The following is a 24,401-nucleotide window of genomic DNA, read 5'->3' as shown; positions in this document are numbered from 1 at the left end:
TTAAACAACAAGCCACCACCACCACCCAACTCCATTTTGCAAAAAATGTTTTGGCTGTCTGGGCACTGAGTCATTCAGTCCGATGATGGAATAGGAGGCCATAATTATTTTCCTACTGTGTATAGTATCTCAATCTCACTGTATCATATACGGCAAATTGTATCATTACAGCGCCCCTGTACATAGAGCTGACACAGCATTGAAACTGTACATGAAAGAGACAGGGTATAGATAACTGGAGACATTTACATTACGATGTCCCAGATAACACCTGTCAACAGCCCATTCTCACTCAGCCATGCGTTCATCAACAGCCTCCTGTAATAGCCCAGACAATATAAGTTAGACTTTAAAGGTTAACACCCAGATTTCAGGTAATGAAGATGTGCTCTGCCCACGCTTGACACTCACAGATTTGTATTGGCCCCTTGCCATTGCCAGTTGATCCTTTAATTTGCGACACAGCTGTGTAATTGAGCAGCAAACAGTCTCTGCAGTACACAATGTGTTCCTTACTTCTATCGAAACTTGGAATGACACAAGGGAGTTAATCAATTAGTGTAGACCCCACCCAAATCTACCTGTGTAAGGTAGCATAACCTTAAGAAATATTTGTAGATGGATGTGTAGGCTTTATGATATCTTTTAACATTTGATAAGTTACTGATGTGATCAAAATTTAAGGGTCTCAAATAAATTCTCATTGCTGTTTATCACTGCACTAAACTATGTTCCAGCTATGTGGCAGCAGTCTGTTAATTTGTTTGTTTGTTGTTTAATGCCAAACTCAGCAATATTCCAGCTACCGGTATATGACAGGGGTCTGTAAATAATTATCTGGACCAGACAGTCTAGTGATTGACATCATGAGCATCGATCCATGCAATTGGGATACGATGACATGCATCAATCAAGCCAGCAAGCCTAACCACCTGATCTGACAAGCATAGTCGCCTTTTACGACAAGCATGGGTTGCTGAAGATGTCGGAGGTGGATGTTATGAAAACTTACAGATGTGATGAATATTTAAGGGTTTCAAATAAATTCTCATTTGTTGTTGGTCACTGCACTCAGCTAAGATCCAGCTATTAGGTAGCAGCCTGTAAATAATCAAGTGTGGGCCAGACAAACCAGTGATTGTTATAATGAGCAACATCTCAATGACTCACAATCAACCAAATCACCAATGCAGATCCATGAAATTGCTTCTAACAACAAGCATAAGTTGCTGTGGACCCTATCTAACCCAGAATCCCAACAAATTATTGGTTATGCACAAAAACAAAACAAAAATGTATTTTTCCCTAGGTTTTCTTTCACTTGGTTTTTTTTACATATTGTTTTTTTATTTCTGATGTATTGTGCCATAGCATGAATATGCAGGCGTTGCTTGGGAGTCCTTCCATTGAAATGAAAGGAATGTTACTTTATGTAGGTTCAAGCAATGTTGATGCTTTAAAGCATAATTTAACATGAAACTCCATAGCTCAAGGCCATGTTTTTCTTTTATTCATTTTTGCAAACATGCAAATATGCGTTCTGATCGAACTTCTATTATAGGAGCCTGTGGCAATGAAATGGGCATCGTCAATCATAGTTAATGAGGTATAGAAACTAGTAATAAAAGTGCTTGCTTGTGGCTTGATTGAAAACTCGGGTTTGATTCCATCAAGAGAACGACTTGTGAAACTTTTCTGGGAGTCCCAGTCCAACCTTAATTTGACTGTAAAATTATTTCCTGAATAAAGAAAAGTCACAAAAAGTATGAGCATATTTGAGGAGAATGTAAGGTCGATGGTTCGATCCGCGGATGTGTCAAACCACAAGACGTTATAAAATAGTACTTGTTTTTACCCTGTCTGGCACTCGGCATCAAGGTGATAAAACCAAGACTGGTCGGCTCAGAGTATACAGAGTCTGAGTGGGGTAGCCATGTAAAAGTGCAGGATGGTATGTCAGTGGGTTAGCACTATAAAATCAGTATTAGTCTGGACTTGTACAAGCAGCCACAAGTAGTATGCACAGTGCATATACATCGCTACATTAATGCTATTAGCTTGAACAATAGGTTAAACCCCATTTCACCATGAGCATATTTGAGTCTTGAGAGGCTGTTTTCTTTCTCTATATATTGAGGTAACATTTGGAAGGCATGTCACAACAATAACGTCAGTGGCGATGCAGGGTCTGAATGTTGGTTGTAAGATGATGGGTAGTGACAACTTATGTGCCTAAATGTGTGTTATATTGGCTTTAATGTAAAACATATATCGCTCTGAACAGGCTGTTTCACAAAAATCGTCACGTTATGGCTGAAATATTGCTGATGTGACGTTAAACTTTAACTCACTCACTGTTTCACAAAAAAATTGTTAATTAGAAGTACTTAAGCGACTATGCTTGTCATAAGAGGCAACTAATGGGATTGGGTGGTCAGGATCGCTGACTTGGTTGATGCATGTCATCGTATCCCAATTGTGTGGATCGATGCTCATGACGTCAATCGCTGGATTTTCTGGTCCAGACTCGATTATTTACAGATCGCCTTCATATAGCTGTAATATTGCTGAGCATGCTGAGTGTGGCGTCGAACAATGAACAAACAAACAAAGAACTACTTGTTTCCTTTTCTTTTTTAGACGAATAAATCAAGTATGCCACTCTGAGCATCGCTCATTTGTACCAAGTATTTAGAATCCTTATTAATTCAAGCACTGCTGTGATGATAAATGAAGTATATTGTTCAAATCTTCTAAAAAATTAAGGTGTTTGAGGTGCCGTAATAGAATTCAAATTTAATCTGTAATTTTTTTCAAATTCATCAAGCAATATTGGACAAGATGTCTTACATACCATGCAGCCTTCTGTTGACATAGTGTTTCTTTCTTTGTCAGTTTAGCAAAAATGTTGAAAGAACTAGTCTCGCCTGCGAAGAGAGCAACCAGCTGTCACAGGTTGATAGACAAGCTTGAGTATATTTCTGTGAAAGTATACATTCTCTTCAGATACACAATAATTCTTATAAAACTCTGAATTTTTTCATGTCATGCAGATATTTATTCCATATATAATTTCATAGAAAACAGGAATTACTCCTCTCTTGAAACTTAATTATGAGTTTGTAATACAATAACACTGACTGGATTAAAAGAGAAAATACTCTGATTTTATATTTAACTGTTTCATTTTTTATTTTATTTTAATTATATTTGTCATATTACTCAAATCATATGAAGCCTGAATAGAAACTTTTGAGCAATATTGATTCCGTAGAGAAATTATGAAGCAGCAATAAATTGATAGTTCATTTTATAGAAATATTGGTAGTGACCAGTAATTGTCTGATACATTTGTCTGATAGTAATATGAACATAAAAAGTATGAAAATGTCCTACAATAGGCTACTCTTACATATTATATACTTTAGTTACATTTGTAAGTCATGAGAGTGTTTCACCTGTGCAGGTTTACCATCTGGACAGTATTTCTATCTGTGTAAACCCTTTGAATCTGTTGACTATAATCTGGCTATAAGATGTTAGTACAAGCATAAAATCATTGTAAAATAGCCATAAACTCCCATAAACAGCCATTTACAAAAGGACTAACTCTCACATTACCAATCATTTTTCAGTCGACAAATTTGTCGACATTTCCTGTTTCAAGCTTGAATACCTGGATTGTTAACGATCACCTTGGTTAGATTCACACACTGATTGCCATGCCTGTGCCATACCCTTCGCATTATCTTGTATCACAACGTGTCAAAGGTTGACCTACACTCAGCCCCTACAGCACCCGATGACACACTTAGATCACTCTTTAGAGAACTGATTTCCTTATATGTTCAGCAATTCAAATGATGCGTAAATTGTTCACGTTCCAATCACTTAAAGCTGCAATCCATATCTGAAGACCAGGAATTGATTGGTTGCTAGGCAACGAGTATGATGGGCAGAAGGATTGTTGTCCGTATCCCACGCTTTCTTGGTTAATATATAATGAGTCTATCATCACTGTCTTGACATGGTGGGATTAGTATCAAAACCATGTTTAACAGTGTAAATAAATGTGTTTGGATAATGTATACACTGGACAGATGTTGATTTCATAGTCCTCTCTTGCAACATACGTTGCCATTGCACTATACGCGTGGTGATTTCCTATGATAAATTATTCGTTATTGATTTCTGAGGTTGGTACTGTATGCACATATTGACAGCGACAGAACGTTATCACACGTAGTTACTGGGACAGAACACCGTACATCTGACAACCGATGCTTCGTTTGTGTCTTGGAGTGAGAATTTAATTCAAATAGTTATCTTACAGACATCGAGAAATTGATTGGAAGCTGATTGTGACCTGTGATGTCATTGGTGACCTGATTTTACCTTCTTAGAGTAATGATATGCTGCATCAGCCCTGGCTTGATGACACTGGGACGTATAGCATACATCAGTTGACTGTGGACTGCCGTAACACACGCTGGGATTATCACTGTGTAGTAACAGGTTGTCTCTCACAAGGGATGGATCTCACTGTGCCACATTGTTGTTGACTGAATGTGATACAAGCACACTATGGTAAGGATGGCGCTGGAATAACCATTGAGTGTTTACTGTTTTAGGTTTTTAGGTCAACAGACTCACTTTGTTACTGATAGCCATAATCTGAAGCCGAGTGTTATGGTAGATTAGAATAGATTAGAGTGAATTAGTATGCTTATTCAAGGATTAGTTTCAGTGTAATGGAACTGTATTTATGTGATGGATGGATGTGTGTATGTACCATTTCCGCTTGTATAATAGGTTTAATCAATTCTGGTACTAACTAGATCCTGGGACGAGGCGGACCATTATCGTCAGAACATGGTATCTTTAGTTTGTCTGTAACATATGAAAATATTAATAGACATCAGAATGACATTATCTTTAGGGTGAGGTGAAAGTTTGATATGCTTGACAGTCATGAATAATAAATCATATTAATAAGAGAAGGAAGGGGCAATAAGAATACATATGGGCCATGTTTGATTAGCTTTTTTGAGAGTTTTTCAACACATTCTGTTGGTACTGTAGTTTGAAAGTGACAGTGTGTTTTTATGAAGTAGATTGATCACGCACAGCAGGTTCAGTGAAGTGAATATGGACCATGTGTGTTTTCATCCATATCATTTTTGTCTCAGTTGTCAGGTTGTCTACACAAGGGTGACTTTGCACCCATGTGTGTTTAGGAAAATAGAATTGTTGTTTGATAAGGTGTGTGTGTCTGTGATAATGAGACATCCTTGAGAGGCCTATCCTATGTTGAAACTCCTGTACCTGTTTGTATTCGTCACCACCCCTCTCCCCCATGGTGTGACACCTGTGACGATAAAATGTTATATTAAACAATGATGTCTGTGTCATTTGAAATTCACTGTATCTAAAACAAGATTTAACTCAATGAACCAGTTTGTAAGAATGACCATTAATATTTGATGTAAATATGTTTAGTTTATTTGTACATTCAAACATATAGAGTATGTTTTGGTTATTACAGTCACCTGTAAAGTGAGTTGGTTATATACTTGAGTTATACACTAGGTACCACATGTAGGGATTAGAATTGGGTTCATAATGGCTGATTATTGGCTACATCTGCCTTGTTATATCATCCATAGAGTGTTTATAACTAAAGAGGTTGGATAGAAAGTAATTAATTATTATTCTTTCATCACTATAGATCCCCAGAAACCAATGCTGGTCATAAGAGGCTTCCAAATGAATCAGGGTGGTCAGGCTTGGTTGATTGCGTGTCATGGTACCCTGAACAGATTATTGCTCACAATATCAATCAATGGATTATCTGGTCCAGACTCGATTATGAAAAGGACGCTGTCATTTCACCTGATGGAAGGAGCCAGAAGAAGCCCTGAAACGTTACAAACAATAGAGAAATTGTTATCCATAAACAGTCAGTCTTAATAACTAGTATAGAAGGGTTGTTGATATCGGTTGTTATCTCCTAGTGTGGTATATATATAGAGAGTTATTGTCCATCAAAATAAGATAAGATATATCCAACTGATTGTTATGCTTTCATGGTATTTGAATATATGTGCTTATTGTTGTTGAATTCCTTCACCATTTGTCATTCGTTCGTCTCTGAACCTTGAACGCTTGTATAGCTAAGTCTTCATCAGTGACGGGCCATGTTAGCCATGACAGCCTCTGTGGTCTAGTGATCTAGTGGTTGAGCATCTGCCAGGGAAATAGAAAGTTGTTTTTTAAATCCCCAGCTACAAGACGTTAAAATATGGTCCTTGTTGTTTCCCTGCCTGGCATTTGGCAATAAGGGGATAAAACAAGGACTGTTAGGCAGTCAGTATACTGTGTCTGAATGAGATGTTAAACTGCGGCTTGGTATCTCAGTGGGCTGGCACTAAAAAAACAGCATTGGTCCAGGCAGGCACAAGCAGCCACACACACTCACTCACTCACACACTCACTCATTCACACACTCACACAACACCCATACAACACACACGTGCATGTACGTCACTGTATAATTGCAATAATCTTGACTGTGATGTTAAAACATGTTCAACTCGCCTCCTGCTCACCTAAGCATAACACTACAGAATCTTTGTTCACCACGGCATAACACTGGAGAATCTCTGTTGTGGTCAGAGGATGTACGTCCATCATGTCTTGTTTTGTTTCCCGATGTTTCAGGTCGGTGATGATTAATTCATATTTCTCTGTTCCTGTTTCTCAGAGGGTTTAACCAGTGCGGTTGTCATGAAAAAAAATCAATAAAGTGGGATAGGAATGAACATGGCAGATGTTAACCCCATATGTATTAACATTTAGACAAGTCAGTTGTGAGGGACTGAACTGATTGGGTCAAAAGGTGGGGGGACACAGATGAAGTGGTTAAAACATTGATAGTGACAAAGATGGAGTTTGTTATGTGTTCTGGTACATTCTTGTTATCACTTTCGGGGTTAATACTGACATGCATTGCTTTCATAAGAGTTTTATTATTGTCAATGACAAATTATTTTCTATATTTTTCTAACACATACTCTTTACTTGTCAGTCATGAGAAAAGGAAACATTTATAATATTTTCATACATAACGAAGAATAAAGAATAAATTGTGCCAGATAATTAAAAACTAGCGAGTAAAAGCATATTTTGCAGTGATTTTGTAACAACAATATTTTATCTGTTTATTGTATTTTAAAACCCTAAACCCACAGAAATTAAAATGGTCAACAGTTAGCATAATGAAAGTATCGTAATACCAGATAGTTGTAGAATCTGTCATCTATAAAGATATGTATTTGTCAAAAACACAATAAAAGTGTTAAAGGTTATTATGTATAGTCGTGAAGCCCTAGTTAATGGTACAATCTTACATTGCTAAGCAAATAAGTTGATGTGTATATAAGTCAAAACAGTGCAATTGAAATCATTACGGGATCGTCACTGTGTTTGCTCTGTGACATCACAGTATCGTATGATATACAGCTTTTTATCAACCTGTTTAATATCTTGTTGAATGTTGACTGCACTAAGAGTATGGTATACATACATTATACTGCGCTTGGTTGCCTTGTGAGGGTGGGTGCCACTAGGTGCAGGTTGTGTGGGTGCACCAAGTGCATTGTATGCATTCCTGTCATAAATTGCACTTTCCAGGGTATTGTCTTTGTAAGCCAGTGTTTATTCTGTAGTCTGAAGATACTGTACGTAAAGGCTTTCTAGTTCAAAATTTAACAGAAAAAGGGACTTAATTTTGTGTACTTTATTGACAGTTATTAAAATATTGACTCCATGTTTCTAATATATCAAGGCAAGAGTTTTGTTGGAACAGGTGCTTGGCATGAATGAATTATTCTTATCCTTGTAAAGAAACTTTTCAAATGAATCTGTGCATTTCTTCATTTATTCACAAATTAGAAAACCTATGAGACATGCTACTATGGTACAATGGATCTTGAAGCTTCTCTCGTGTAAGATTTAGGACATGGTAATTAGCCTAGCAGATTGTGTGTGTATCAATGGAAATAACTAGGTGGCCAAGTGACAGAAGTTTTTCTCTTCATATCAATAACCAATATGTAGTTGTTACATGGGTTCAGTTTCTATAAGGCCATGATATTGCCTAGCTGTTTCTAAAAGAAGTAAGACTGCTTCTGTGGTCTAGTGGTAGAGCATTTGCTCTGAGAGTGGAAGGTCAGGGGTTTGTTCCCCAGTCGCTCCATACCAAAACATCTTAATAGTTGGTACTTTTTGTAACCCTGTCTGGCACTTGGCATTAAGGGGCTACAACAAGGACTGGTGTGCTCGGAGTCAGTGTACTGTGTCTGAGTGGGGTATTCATGGTAAATTGCGGCATGGTATCTCAGTGGGCTAGCACTATAAAATCAGCATTAGTCCCGACAAGTACAAGCAGCCACCAACACACATGTGCATGCACATCGCTACATAAGTGCAATATTCTTGAATGTGACGTTAAACCCCATTTCACCTCACCTCTACGAGAAGTATTCAACAACATTCACTCCAACAAATGGGGGGCATGGGTGGCCCAGTCGTCTAAGGCGTCGCAATTCGCTGTGCAGAGTTGCGTCCCTTGGGCATGCCAGAAACCTATAATTGTAGGTTCGAATCCCAGTTCGCCCAGATTATGTTTCTAGGTTTTTCAGCACCGTACCCGTGCTCGTGGGTTTCACCGAAGTGGTGAACGTCTGAGACCTGCATCACTTGGGGCTTTCCTCCCACATTAAGCTGACATGCCGTGATATAACTGGAATACTGTTAAAAGCGGCGTTAAACCCAACTCACTCACTCACTCCAACAAAGGATGTGACACAATGATTCACTAGATACTCTTTTGCTCTTTTAAATTTATGTTATCCGGCTTTTATCAGAAGCACTGGAATTCACTCTGCCAGAATCCTATGTTTTTTTTGTTTGAATCCGATGTTCACCCTGATTATGATTCTTGGTTTTGCTAGCACCAATGTCACAGAGCTGCACCACATCAGCTTTACTTCCACATGAAGCTGACACAGTGATAAAAATGAAGTAACTCACTCACTCTTGCTTTTACTGGCAGAATATAGAGGATATACCTAATAACACCTTCCTGACCCAGTCTGTGTCTGGACTACGAGCCCAAGCTTGGCTCTTAGCATCTTTTTCAGTAGAATTTTGTATTAGCTGATCTTACTAGACTTAACCAAATATTGCTAAACACAGGCTTCAGGCTAGTGGCTGAAGTTGCAGACCGCTGACCTCCATAATACTTGGCAAACTTAACAGTATCCCCATATGATTCTTGAGCAGTGGCGGTCACCATCTTTTGTCCAATGCTTTTTGTGACAGCCTCAAAGACTAAAATGAGGATTAGATGGTCACTATGTGTATCATAGTTGTTAATGTGTCATGTGCTTAGTGTAAGAGGCGACTAACCGTGATTGGGTGGTCAGACTCGCTGACTTCATTGATGCTTGTCATTGTATCCCAATTGCATGGATCGATGCTCATGATGTCAGTCACTGGATTGTCTGGTCCAGACTCAATTATTTACAGACTGCCGTCACATAGCTGGAATATTGTTGAGTGCAGCGTTAAAAACAAACAAACAAACAATCAGTAATCTTGAATTCAATGTTGAATTCACCGAATCGAATCAACGCGACCCAAGCCGAAGGTTGATTTAATGCTGGAATGTTCAAATCCAAGATTCCCCCTGTTACCAGCCTTTCCTTCTGCATCAAGCTGCATCCCCGTGATATGACTGAAATACTCATTACGAATTAACAAAACCCATTCACTAACTCAGTATTGCTACATGTTGCTTAAAACACCATTCACTCACTCACTCACTCACTCACTCACTCACTCACTCACTAAGCTCCCTTTGACAGAGTATGAACAGTGTTGGAAATTAAGGGGTTGATGGGTCGTTGAGGTTTGTTCCTTTCGTATTTCAATCTAGGGACTCCCTAAAACTTTAATTTTTAACTTGGCACTATGAAAAGGATCCTTTTAGTTTCATGCTTAATTTCGAACACTGCATCAGCATGTGCCTCGTCCATACAGTGTAATGGAAACCCTGATAACTATACATGCGATGGCAGCATGTTACATGGTAGACATAGATAAACAGTCTGACGAAAGATGTAACTGAATATCAAAGCAGTGATGTTTTTTGGCAAGAGATACATATATGTGAAACATAGTGATTAGCCTAGAATTGAAACCACCTTGTATTGTACCACACACAGACTGTTAAAGCTATGGAATACGATATTTATACACTGAGGCACTGAAGACTGATGAAGATTAGTCTTTGGGGAAATATTGTTGGCACGTCTCTTTATATATATATGTGTTATTGCAGAGATCTACTGAAACAGTTGCTCTTGATGTAGGGAAGAAGATTGTCCTTGGCAAAGACATTTTTACATGACAGAAGGGCATAAGAAAGAAATTGGCATGTGGTGAAGGAATTAGGAAATTTGCCAAGCAGAGTTATTTCCCTTGATGAGTGCAAATTGGACTTTTTTTTTTGGTGATGCTAATTGCATGTCCATTTGTGTATGTTTACATGAAGCATAGACTTAATGTGTGATCTGACATTGTATTCAGACTGTCTTGTGCCATTCCCCCATGGATTATAGGTTAGAATTGTTCCCCTGAAACTGATGCTTGTCGTAAGAGGCGATTTAATTGAATGGGTGATCAGGCTCAGTGGCTTGATTGGATGTATGTCATTGTACCCTGATGCTGTGGATCATTGCTCATATCAATCACTAGATTATCTGGTCCAGAAACAATTGCTGTCAGGCCCCCTCCATCATATGGCCTAGGCCCTATTCCACAAAGCAGTCCTAAGTTGTATGTCTATGTTAAAGTATGAGAGTTGTGATCATCTTAACGCTATGATTGTTTTGTGGAATAGGGCTAAGGTCATATTTTGATGAGTGCAGTGTTAAACAACAAACAAATTAAATAATAAATTACCAGTTTTCTAAGAACACCTCAACTCAATGTTCCAAGTTAGTTGCTAGAATCTGCTCAACTCAGTTCCCAATCCCCGATTCACTCTGACGAAATGTAGGGATTTTATTTTAAAATGTCAGGTCAGTTTGTTATGTGAATCATCAGTGGTTTGAACCAGAGCAAGTGTTACATGGAGCTGAGTCAGGGTTATAGTTGTAAACTTATCTCGCTGCTATCAGTCGATAAGATTGGAATACTTGTCAACATGAACCAGCTGGTTGTTGTGTCTTTTGATTGGGTGACTTTAGATGAACCGGCAAAATTATAAGTGTTAATTATTTATCATTTTCTCATTAGTTGTAATATGTAAATGAAGTACATGTATGTGGTAATTAAAGTGTTGAATTTTGACATCATTGGGGTCAGTTATCCAAGTGGTTAGCAAACAATGTGTTTGAGATACATGTAAAATGTCACACCAAACATACTTATCCGCTGGGCAATTCTTATGTAACTACCCTGTCTGTCTGTCTGTCTGTCCTTTCTGTCTGTCCATTCCTACATATCTATCTTGTCTGTGTCTGTGTGTGCTTCGGGGGCGGTCGGGTAGCCTAGTGGTTAAAGAGTTCGCTCGTCACGCCGAAGACCCGGGTTTCGATTCCCGACATGGGTACAATATGTGAAGCCCATTTCTGGTGTCCCCCGCCGTGATATTGCCGTGATATTGCTGGAATATTGCTAAAAACGGCGTAAAACCTAGTCACTCACTCACTCACTGTGTGTCCTTCCTTCCTCTGTGTGTGTGTCTGTCTGTCCTTACTGTCTGTCTGTCCATTCCTATATATCTATCCTTTCTGTGTCTGTCCTTCCTTCCTTCCTTCCTTCCTGTCTGTCTGTCTGTCTGTCTGTCCATTCCTATATATATATATATATATATCTTATCCTTCCTGTCTGTGACTGTGTCCTGTCTGTGTGCCTGTCCTTGCTGTCAGTCTGTCTGTCCATTCCTATATAACTATCATATCTATCCTGTCTGTGTCTGTGTGTCCTTCCTGTCTGTCTGTCCATTCCTGTATATCTATCCTGTCTGTGTCTGTCTGTCCTTGCTGTCTGTCTGTCCTTGCTGTCTGTCTGTCCATTCCTATATATCTATCTTATCTATCCTGTCTGTGTCTGTCTGTCTAGTGACTGCTGGATGGATGACATTCAGATATTGTTATTCATCAGAAGTAATCAGTTCTCACTACCATTAACTTGAATGCTGAAATTGTTTTTTAGCTTTGTGCACTGGTATTAAGAGTTAGCAAGCTACATTTCCCTGATTATTCACGTGGGACAAAATGTTTTCAATGTTCTCTTTGATCGGCAATTATTGCCAAATGAAAGTTATTGTTATCTGAATGGAGATGTAACGTTTTGCAAGCTTTTAATAATAAGTTAATGACATGAGTGCCTCATCTTCTGTGACTGCCCTTCATGTGAAGGCCTCTGGGAATAACCAAGGCCAGGAAAGTTTAACAGAGACAAAATTCATTTGAATTCTCCCTGAAGTAAAACGACATTCAAAATGTTTTCAACCATAACTAAAATAACCCAATGAACTTGCATTGCTTTCCTATCTATGTAAAACAAATTACAACTTTTTCCTTTTCCTTTTTTGGCAATAAAATTGTTCACATAATTGAAGGTTATATTATTTTATAAACCAAATGATACTTGTTAATTTACCAAAGTCCTTGACTACATGCTAATAAGATAAGAAATAATTGATTAGAAACATGCTGTAACTGCAGCTTGAGCTAATCCTGTTTCTTACTCATGAACCCTAGATGATTCAGTGGTCTGAAAAATTATTCAAAACCCTGGAAATGGTCGATACTGTTTGATCAAGGATGTATATAAACTGTCGTTTGATTGGTTAGTTTGATGTGTCTGCATACCCAGCTCCTTTGGGATGATAGGTTGATGGATGTGTCAATATTATAATTTATTACAGACCCTACAGAATCAAAGAGATTTTGTTCGTGGATGCATCTTTAATTTTTATTGCTAAGAATGAAAAGAAACAGTTTAGATTTAGATGGTATTTGTATTACATAGTTTTTATATACACATAGAAATGTAATAGTTTGTTTTGTTGTAAGTAATGGAGGACAACTGGACTTCATCTACTTCTGATAATGAAAAGGACTGTTACTGTGTACCAACAAATGCAAGAAATCAATAGATTCATAGAAGTGTCGGCACCAGGGGAGTGGAAATTAACATGATTATCACCCATCTGGCAATTAAACTGTAAAATATACAGGCTCGTGATTGGCCTGGTATTGCCCAAACCTGGTATCAGTGGTATCACATGGCAATATTTTGGGGACGTTTTTGCGTAATATATCTTGAAAAATTGCTTTTACACCATGAACTTGTTTACTTTGACATTTATTCTTATATAAATAACTCCATGGAAATTCAATAGAAGAATAGATCTCAATCTCCAGCGTGAGGAGTGGATGGTTCCAGTTTGAAACTGTTAATGTACCCTGATGACATGGAGTGTGAGGCATGCTATTAAGTCACTGGTTTGTCTGGTCCAAGCTTGATTATTTCCAGTTGACTGATATACAGGGAAATATTTATCTTTAATAGAGGAACTGTCTTTTGAAATTACTTGGCTGTTCTGGCAAGTTTGATTCAAGTTATTAAAAACATGCTTTTTCTGTGCAATTTTAATTTTATAATTTGTCAGTCTTGTAGTAAAAGATTATCTTTATCAAGTAGAAACAATATGGCATTAATTACAACATCTAGACAGGGGGCAATTTTTCAATCATATTGCCAAGCAGTCTTTTAAAATAGAACAAATATGTTTTTCCTGTTGATAAATATATTCCTGTTTTCAGGCTTCCTATCCAGAGAGCAGACTACCACAACCTGGACGCGAGAAGAGGCGTTCCTTTCTACCCGCACCGTCTAGAAGTTCCAACCTACCCACCGTTAATGCCACGTCTCGGGCAGCCTCCCCGTCAAGATTTGAAAAATATCGCGAAGCCTCCCCTTCAAGAGATGACAAAGATGTAATTGTAACACAAAGCATTAGTGTTGGGGACAGAGTTTGTATTGGGGGTATAAAACATGGGACACTCAAATACTTAGGTGAAGTGCATTTAGCACCTGGGATTTGGTGTGGAATTGAACTTGACGACCCTGATGGAAAACATGATGGTGAGGTTGAAGGTCGACGTTACTTTTATTGTCATAGGGGTCATGGTGTCTTTGCCCCTTTTGATAAAGTTGAGCTTATTGAACCCGTAGAGGTTCAGATCAAACCTGCTGAAGTATCGGAAAATGTTTTGAAGAGGCGATCACTGCCACGCCCGTTGACAGCTTTGCCAAAATCAGCATTACCATCAGCCAGACCCCTTTCAGTTGGATCTTTACCAGACGTAAGAAAACAGGTAGAAGCCGTAAAGGATGAGATCGAAGTGGATCCTGTTGAGGCTTCAGTAGCAAAGGTTAAAGGGAGTGTGATTCAACAAAAGACTCATATTGCAAAGATATCAGGTATTCCACGAGTGGGCTTTGTCTCTGGTTTGCCATCCACTCAGCTGAAACAACAAGATAGTGGATCATCACCTGAATTAAGATATGGCAAAGATGGCTCACAGAAAGATATAAGAAGTATTTTTGCCAGTTCCCAAAGTAAGAGTGTAGAGGATGGTGGTGATGAGAGATTGGGGTCAACTGGTGATATAACAGAGGGAACAAAGAGCACGTCTGCTCCAACAGATCAGGTAGTTCTTAAACCACCGAAACCATCACGTCTGCCTGGAGCGTCACGTCTGCCAACAAAATTTTCCAGACTGGAAAGACCATCTCCCACAGAGCCAAAGCCTGTCCCACTTGATGTGGCTAATCTGCATGAATCACCATCTAAGCAGTTATCAAAGACGGTTGATGGTGCGTCTGGTGTAAACCAAACATTTGATGTTAGCAAGGAGGAGGACATTCAGAAAGTGGTTGCTGAAACGCAGCCAACCAATGGGCAGACTAGTGCTGAAGAGGAGGCAGATTTAACACGGCAGCTTCGGTCAGATAGTCGTCAATTTTTGAACATCACCTTTGATGCTGAAAATAACAGCAGCCTTTCACCACCAAGCTTGCCAGATGTTGTGTCTTCTGCTTCCATGTCTCCTGACTCTGTAGACGGCAGTCAGAGCGAGGTAGACAAAGACTCCACAAATAAGGCAAACACAGATGAGGCCAGTCTTGACCTCCTTGATGATGAAGCTATGTGGGACAACACTGATCTTCTAGACGGACTGGACAGAGAAACCAACATGGCTGATGACAGGATGACAGCTGATACGTCAAACAGTTCGGTTGTGAATGAAACTGCGTGTATTGTTGCCTCTACACCTTTGCCAGTTGGGAAACGTAAGTTTTGTCAAGATGATAAAGATGATGAGGGACTGGTGGATAAGACAAATATTTCTGGCATTAAGGATTTGTTCCCTAAACTGGAAGAGGGAAATGTCAACACTAATGCTACGTTCAATGTTGACAGTTCTGATAACAGCGCTGATGTTACTCTAGAGGACAGGAGCTCTTTCAAAGTAGGAAGGTCTGGTGGTTCTTCAGGAGGTTCTAAGTTCGGGAAGTGTGATCTTATTGATACTGTGGAACCTTCTCAGAGTTCAGGTTCAGCTCGACAAGATGCTGGTGAACTCACCTTTCTTGTCGAGAAAGGAATCACCGATATCTCGATGCCTCTAACTGAAATGGATGAGGTTAGGGAGATTGAGAAAACAGGAGTTGAGGATATTCTGGAAGGGATGAGTAAAAGTGTGGTTATGGATTTAGAAAAAGCTCTGGATGGCAATGAGAAGTCCATGACAGATTCGGGAATCATGGATCCGATTATATTCAATCGGAGATCTTTAACAGATTCTGGTGTTATGCTCCTAACCCAGCAGGAAAACAGGAAATCTTTGACAGATTCTGGGATTCTAGATCTGATGCAGAAAGATAAAAAACCGATGATTGATTCTGGAATATCAGATGGGTCTATGACTAGGAGTCAGCAGCTTGACCTTGAGGATTCTGTGCGTCTGGAGGCTGACCTTCGGGCCGGACACATGAAGAAGGAGAGACCGGTGTCACTCATCTCTACTACCAGTGCAGATACAGGTGAGTTGCACATGTTCAATACTTTCAATTCTGGGTCTCTCCATGACAGATATTTGTCTTACAATGTTAATGGTTGTCCATTGAATCTTGAATCCTTGATCCCTAGTGGTGGTAAATGTCAAAGACATGCATCACATTCAACTTTCCTCACACATCAAGCTGACATGCTTTGACATTACTGATACACTGTTTGAAGCAGTGTTAAGCAAAATTCTCTCTCTCTCTCTCTCTCTCTCTCTCTCTCTCTCTCTCTCTCTCTCTCTCTCTCTCTCTCTCTCTCTCTCTCTTTCTCTCTCTCTTTCTCTCTCTCTTTCTCTTTAGAGTTGTTTAATAGATACTCCAGAAATGACAAGACTCTGTTCTTTGAGGTGACTAAATGAGATTGGGTGGCCAGGCTTGAGTTTCATTCTTTAGACATTAAATTCAGAATGTTTGTTGTTTACGGTAGATGTGTTTGGCCATGAGCTTCCTAAAGTTTCTCTTCTGAATGTATTTCAGTGACTTTCAATATATGCCATAATTTACTATGTGATGTAAAATGATTTCTCACCTGTCGATTTTAGGCTTCTAATATAATCCAGACAGCCAAGTCTAGTTTGTGTTGACATTTTTCTTGAATATGTCACTAACAATTGCATTACAAAACTACATGATATGTGGCCAGTGGGTTAAGAAATACCCTCAAAGGACATGTATATTTTGGTTCATCTGGACTGGCTTGAAAAGGCCTTCATTAGGAACAACAGACCCGTGAAGATCTGAGGTAGAAGAGGTCTTCAGCAACCCATGTTTGCCGTGTAAGGTGACTATGCTTGTCGTTAGAGCCGACTAACAGGATCAGGTGGTCAGGCTTGCTGACTTGGTTGATGCATGTCATCGTATCCCAATTGCGTGGATCGATGCTCATGATGTCAATCACTGGATTGTCTGGTCCAGACTCGATTATTTACAGACCGCCGTAATATAGCTGGAATATTGCTGAGTGCAGCGTTAAACAAAAAAAATACATTAGGAACAATACCTTGTAAAAGACCTTAACATTGTTGATTTCTGTATAACTTTAATTAATTTTATTTAAATTATGAGCATTTTTATACATATCAAATTCAATTTATGGCAAAGATATACACCTGTGTCAGTAAAACTATGAATAATAGTGAGCGTTTCGCAAATTGAAAAAAAAAAATTTGATCCTGGATATTGAGCTATCTGTTTTTCATATTTCCCATACAATATCATGAAGATGCAAGTGAAAATTATTTTGAGGGCAACTTTATATCTAAAAAAAAATAATTTAGCTTCGTGCTTTAAGAATTTGGTATTTGCCAACAGTAACTTAAATACTAGACATGAATTCTTTTGAGATGATCCCTCCCTCACTGTGATTGGCTGAAGGCTATTTCTGTTACACAGCACTGTTCGTGCAGAATTAAGGGTTGAATATATTCTTTATTATCAGGACATCATCAGCCTATTTTCCAGACACTTCAGACACACTGCCTTACATTAGGGAGGTCTGGGAAATGTATATTGCAAACTCAATAAAAAAAACTTGAGGATGCAGGAAAGAATGTGGAATTTGGGTAATTATTGCAAGGAATTGAATGTCATAGACTAACTATTAAATCATGTTTGGTTGTCATGGTAATTCAAACAAAATGTGTTAATCGATTGTTGTTACTTGGTTGGCACTTTGTCAAGAAAGTATGTACATGCAGTGATAGACACCATGAACAAGATCCAACCAGTCCATAATCATATTTCCGACTGCTTGTGAAGTTTAAAAGCTGTTGGATAATTTTAAAGAGCTATCTCATCATTTGTCTCTCCAGCCGGCTAGTGGCTCCATCCACAGTGTATGTATTTTCAGTTAAACTTGAAATCCTGAAAACATATTTTTACCAAACAATATGTTAGCCCAGTGGTGTGTGCATGTTTTAGTTACACCAACAACCTGAGTTCCAGTCTCTGCATTTGTAGTTTTAGCCAATATCATGCAATATGAATGTCTCTCTTACAGCTTTAACAATGGGAAAAGAGGCTCAGGGTTGATAGTACCTAGCTCTCACGCTTTGCCGCCATTTTCATGATACTGTTTGATGTTGATTTTGTCAAATATTTGCAATTAATGCTTGAATCTTTCTCTCCCCCCAAAAACGAGTGAACAACTTAGAGTTTCCTTGATAATTAACCTGACATGATTTAATAATCATGCTAAAAACAATTTACTTGTCACTATCAATCCTTGATTATTTCAATGCCACTGAAATGGAATTGATGGACTCTGTCTGAATTGCGACAAAGTTAATTTTAAATCTTCATTATTGAACCTTAAGTCCACTTGAGGGAGTTGCATCGGCACCGTGACACGTTTGGAGGGAGAAGGCCTTTTTGTCTCCCAGTTTTTGTCACCTTCAATCAATCAATCAACGTCACTGACGTATCCCTCGTTCAACAAGCCTATTGTCTTTGTAAATATTTCCCCACGGACTTAGTTGTGCTTGGGACGCAACCCATGGACTAACGACAGCCAGTTGGGGAAGGGTTGCAAAAATAGGGTGAGATGCTTTGTTGTGTTTTTGAAATCCCTTCACTAAGTATTGTCTTTTCAAATATGGAATTTAATTTTTATCTTAACATGCTTAGCTGACATCCAGGTCATGATATCCTTTAAATTAAACATAGGAAATGTTGGAAAAAGGAGGTCTTTTTTAACCATGCTGTAACTGTGAACAGTGTTACATGTTAGTATCATTATTTCTAGGCCATCACAAGCTGGTGTCTGTTTGCACTATAAGAATGATTAAAAAAAGAGAGCGATTAAACTTGGGTAATTCTGACAATACAAATTGTGTTAAATGTTATTTTGTCAAGTTATATGTTTTGTAAGCCAAATCATTGGTTTTTAAAAATAATTAATATCCTTGAAACAAGGAGAATGGGCCTCTGCTGATAAGGCAAGTCTTGTGAAATTGTGAAAATATTTTGTCCAAGTTTTTGTTTTCCAAGGGTCAGAAGTCCAGTTGACTGTGTCAAATATTATGTTGGAAAATTATTTGAGCGGAGAGGTAGTGTGTCAGGATTGTTATATTTGTATTTACTCAGATTAAATACCTGATACAGGTGTGACTCTTAGCTGGACCCAGTCCTGCGATTGACATCCCTGTGTTGGGGTTGTGAGGACAGGTGGGTTGTAATCACAGGTGTCACTGTAATTGTACAGGTAAGAGTAATAACAGAGTGGTAATCTTTATATGTTATATGAGGGGAGTATTTTAAAATAACTTTGTTATTTTTAGTATTTTTATTCACAAAACGAATGTACGGTAATCATTATTGATATTTTTTAGGTATTTATTTGGATTATGGGTAGCCTTGAGGCGAAAGTGTTTTCTTGTCATGACAAAGTTGAGAGTCGATTCCGGTGTACCCTGAAATATACACCCATACTCACGTCTGAGACTGAGAGTCTAACAACTTATGTATAGAATTTGTTTGTAATGGAACAATTTTCGAAAGTAGATGTTATTGAGGAGAGATTTATTTAAATGAGACAAGGTTTATTATTTTAGACTTATGTTAAGCCAGGGAAATAGTTCTTTGAAAAAAATGGCATAAACATTTTATAATTTATGAACACCAATGCCATTTAGAAAATTGTCAAATGTAGCTAATGTTGTATTTGGGATAACACTTTCTTAGTGAAGTACAGATTCTAATCCACCAGCCTTGGTGGCTGAGTGGATTAGAAGGCTGACTTTGTGTGCTGGTGATTAGGTGACTCACTTCTGCAGTGTGGGTTCGAATCCCGGGTGGGACTAACCAAAAAAGGGTAGTAGAATCTGTGCTTTACTTTACGTTTTATCATTTACTTTACATGTAGCAAACAAGGCATGATGATAGCAATGGTTTGCCAGTGTCAAGCATTTATCATTTCAAGATATAACTTGGAAAATATTCCATATACAGATAATTCCATTTTCAAAATAAAATAAAATTCAAACAGGTTAACAAGTTTGAATAAAACAGGTTTTTGCATCTGACAGGTGAAAATGACATCTTAACTCAAATCTTTGTCTGGTTGTTATAACTCCCGTGTCTTGCCATATGTGTCAGTGTCGTCGACAGACACCTGTCTCAGGTATCTATTTCAGTACACATTGCTGCTCAGATGTGTGACCCCAGCTCAATTGTTTTTATGTGTGTCAGTCTAGAATGTAACTTGGAACAGGGTTGTTATGATGTATGTGAGCTCTTAAATCTCCCATCTTAAAATTGCAGGGTTTTAGGCTCAAGCACATTGACAGTCATAGCAAGCTGTAGTCAAGTCGTTCAAACACATACCTCTTTGTTTACATGCCAACTTAAAAATGTATGCTGTACTTTTATCTACTATTTAATGATTAGTACATTTTTTTGTTTTGTTTGTTTGTTGTTTCACGCTGCACTCAGCAGTATTTCAGCTGTATGAGGTCAGCCTGTAAATAATCGTTTGAACCAGACATTCCAGTGATTGACATCATGGGCATCAATCTGTGCAATTGGGATACAATGACATGCATCAACCAATTCAGTGAGTCTGACCACCTGATCCCATTAGTCGCCTCTTTCGACAAGCATGGGTTAATTGCTGAAGAGGGCGGTTGGGTAGCCTAGTGGTTAAAGCGTTCGCTCGTCACGCCAAAGACCCGGGTTCGATTCCCGACATGGGTACAATGTGTGAAACCCATTTCTGGTGTCACCCGCCGTGATATTGCTGAAATATTGCTAAAAGCGGCGTAAAACCTCACTCACTCACTCACTAATTGCTGAAGAACAGTTCTAACCTGGGTTTTCACGGGTCGATTAGTACCCCAATGACATAATGACAATGTATTGGTTTCCCACAAGGCAGAATGCAGACTTGGACTGAAAATGGGCACAGACTCAAGCTTTGTTATGCTTCAATTCTGGGATCGATTAGCAAGTTGATGCTTCATCTCAAAATTTTGAAAGTAACAAATAACTCCATTTCAATTTAAAAAGAACCCCAGTGAGATGCAAGGTTCAGATATGCTTCTTTCAGGGCTGTTGTATAACAGAAAGGGCGGAAGGTACAATGATATGGTGAGGGACTAGAAGACTACTGTCATGGTATTATTCATTGATGCACACTCAGGGTGGGGTAGCCTAGTGGGTAAAGCGTTGACTTGTCACACTGAAGACCCGGGTTCAATTCCCCACATGGGTACAATGAGTGAAGCCCATTTTCCGGGGTCCCCTACTGTGATATTGCTGGAATATTGCTAAAAGTGGCAGTCAAATAAATGGCTTCTGTAATTAGTTTAAATACTGTAAACTACGGTCATAATGAACACGCATATAATGAACTGACTGATATAATGAACTTATTTTTCAGTCCCGACCATTTGTTGTATAAATGTTGTATATTGGTTATAACGAACTATGGTTATTACGAACTAAAATTAGTGGTCCGTTCGAGTTCGTTATAACTGTGGTTTACTGTATTTCATTTTTGGATATTTGTGATACCTCATATCATAGGTGGCTAAGCTGGCCTAAGGCATCTAACTTATCTCTGAGGAGTTGCTTCCCTTAGCCATTCCTGGATATGCTGCAACCCTAGAAACTAACCTTTTGGAGTGTAGTAGTACTTATAATGATAACATTCAGCAAACCCCTTAATAATGGCAAATATCTACTCGTCCTTGTGATACCTTAACTATTGGCAGTTTGGCAAGGACTATAGGATAAGTGCCAATTTCTATCGCTGTGCTGGCTGCGGATTTGAGTCCAGAAGTCATCCCCATTATGATCCATGGTTTGTCAGCACCATACTGATAAAAATTCAGCAGTTGAAAAGTTTCAGAATTGTATTTAAAAGTAACAGTAAACTGAAATGTACCCTTTGCAAAACACAGCTGATTTTCAATTGAAACTACATCAGGTGTTTTTGTGCTTGACTGACAATGAAAGTTGATAACACTATTCACCTTATCGAACACCTGGCAAAGAGAAATAATTCATACACAGGTGTGTGCCTTTTTCTTGTAATCTTCAAAGAGTAAAGTAGGACAAATGTATTTTTAAGTGCTTATTAATATTGTTGGCAGCATAGCAAAAGTCCCACCTTATTTAGAAACCTTCAAGATGTATATTGAACAAAAAATATATTATGGATCATGAATGTTTTTGAGGATATTTTATGAAATTGTGTCCTTAGTCTTCACAACATTGAAACATCCCGCAAAATATTCATGATCGATAACTTCTTTTGTTCAGTGGGGCGCAGTGGGGCGGTCGGTGAGCCTAGTGGGTAAAGCGTCGCTTGTCACAACGAAGACCCGGGTTCAATTCCTGACAGTTTTGGTGCCCCCTGCCCTGATATTGCTTGAATATTGTTAAAAACGGTGTAAAATCATACTCACTCACTCACTCACTCTTTTGTTCAATATAGCAGTAATTATTTCACAACATTCACACTCATTCCAAACAATCAAACTCATTTAATTTTATGTCAAATAAAATAATATAGGAGCAACATAATGTGTCCTGATTGTTTGAGTTCCTCATGTCTAACAATGGTTATTTATGACACAGGATATATTAAACTGTTATGCACTGGGACACTGCTACAGTGATTCCTAATGGAAGGCAAGTCGGACAGATATGATATATATTACATATTCTGATGCATGTTTATTGCTTCATGTGTTTGAACTGATTCAATTACAGACAGCCGGTGCTTATACCGTGTATACCACCAGTTCAGGATGATGGATGAGGGCTCACAGTTACACAATGTTGATGTAGCTTGAGGGAAGAAAGAGCAATATCCCTTTTAATAGTGAAGTGTACCCATGATGATCTGGGGTAGAATAGGTCTTCAGCAACTCATGCTTGTCATAAGAGGCGACTAACGGGATCGGCTTGCTGACTTGGTTGATGCATGTCATTGTATTCCAATTGCGTGGATCGATGCTCATGATGTCAATCACTGGATCTTTTCATTCAGACCCGATTATTTACAGACTGCCGTCATATAGCTGGAATATTGCCGAGTGTTGCGTTAAACAAAAAGAAAAAGAAAAGCGAAGTGATTTTTATCCTTATGATAGTTAAGTATATACTACACCACTGTTGACAGGAACATTTCTGTTATTTCTTAATGTACAAAACTGTCCTCATCAACTGTTACATTGTATAATCACATTCAGCATAATGTTCTGATATTAAGAAAAATGAAATTATATGTGACTTGATATTGTTCATTATATCATTGTATAGGACAGTTTTTAGAGTGCTGAGCATTCAGGATTCTTAGCATTCATTCGTCTTCTTAAGAGTTGGACCACCTCCGTGGTCTTGTTGATAGAGCTTCTGTCCGTAGGACTTCCCAGAAGGTTGGGGTTCAATCCCTGGCCGTGTTATACCAATAGATGTTAAAAGATACACACCACACCACACCACACCACACCACACCACACCACACCACACCACACCACACCACACGTACGTTAAAAATGTTAAACCCCATCTCACCTCACCTCATAAGTGTTGAACTGTAAGATAAGGTCGCCATGTGTGTGTCACATGCAGGAAATGTGAGCCTGTCATCATAGAAGAGACACATGGCTTGCAAACTTGTTAATGGAGAGACTGTGGTAAGGTTCGTTTGTTAATCAGTATTTGAGAGTTAGAGATTCATATTATAGTCAGGCTTCATACATCATTATCTTCATTTACTTCATAACATTAAATGTCAGATTAAATGGACTCTTCAGCGTCACTGCTTTTTAAAGTGTATTAACTTTAGATCTTCCATTTTTGATTCTCAGAACAGGCTATATTTTTAGACTTGTTTTGAAAACTGTTTTTATGTTTGACTGCACCATGTTTGGAAGCTACTGGTTATTTATAGGTCCACTGGATCAATAGGGAAATATAATAACCCTGAATGCACAACACAAGTATTAATCATGTACACCTGTGAGAGTAATAATATCACTCAGGTGTGTACAGGTGTAAACAGGTGCTTGTGCTGAGCAATGCCAAGGTTAGATTTATAATTCCCTTTTTATGTCAAGTTACAAATACTTTTTACCGACAGGAATAGTCATATACAGATACAGGGGCTATGCTTTTAGATAAGAAAATAGAGCAATAAGGTTAGAATTATTTCATGCAGAGTTTCATTTTTACGTTTCCTT

At 38.4% G+C, this 24,401-nt stretch overlaps 1 protein-coding gene across 5 annotated transcripts in view; it reads left to right on the top strand.

The window, feature by feature from the left end:
* Positions 1–24,401, top strand: part of LOC139449330 (microtubule-associated tumor suppressor candidate 2 homolog) — a 167,510-nt gene that overhangs the window by 42,972 nt on the left and 100,137 nt on the right. For 4 of the 5 annotated variants that reach the window (XM_071230641.1, XM_071230642.1, XM_071230639.1 and 1 more), the window contains exon 2: positions 13,905–16,191. In XM_071230641.1, coding sequence (XP_071086742.1) covers positions 13,905–16,191 — 2,287 coding nt within the window. Of the gene's footprint in view, positions 1–4,456; positions 4,588–13,904; positions 16,192–24,401 lie in introns of those variants that run through there. The other variant, XM_071230640.1, reaches the window with a different exon arrangement.

The sequence above is a fragment of the Haliotis cracherodii genome, unplaced genomic scaffold (genome assembly GCF_022045235.1).
Source record: "Haliotis cracherodii isolate W230 unplaced genomic scaffold, xgHalCrac1.p SCAF_8, whole genome shotgun sequence".
In the NCBI taxonomy this organism is placed as follows: domain Eukaryota; kingdom Metazoa; phylum Mollusca; class Gastropoda; order Lepetellida; family Haliotidae; genus Haliotis; species Haliotis cracherodii.
Note: the sequence above shows the minus strand (reverse complement) of the source record. Positions and strands in the feature narration are given on the sequence as shown.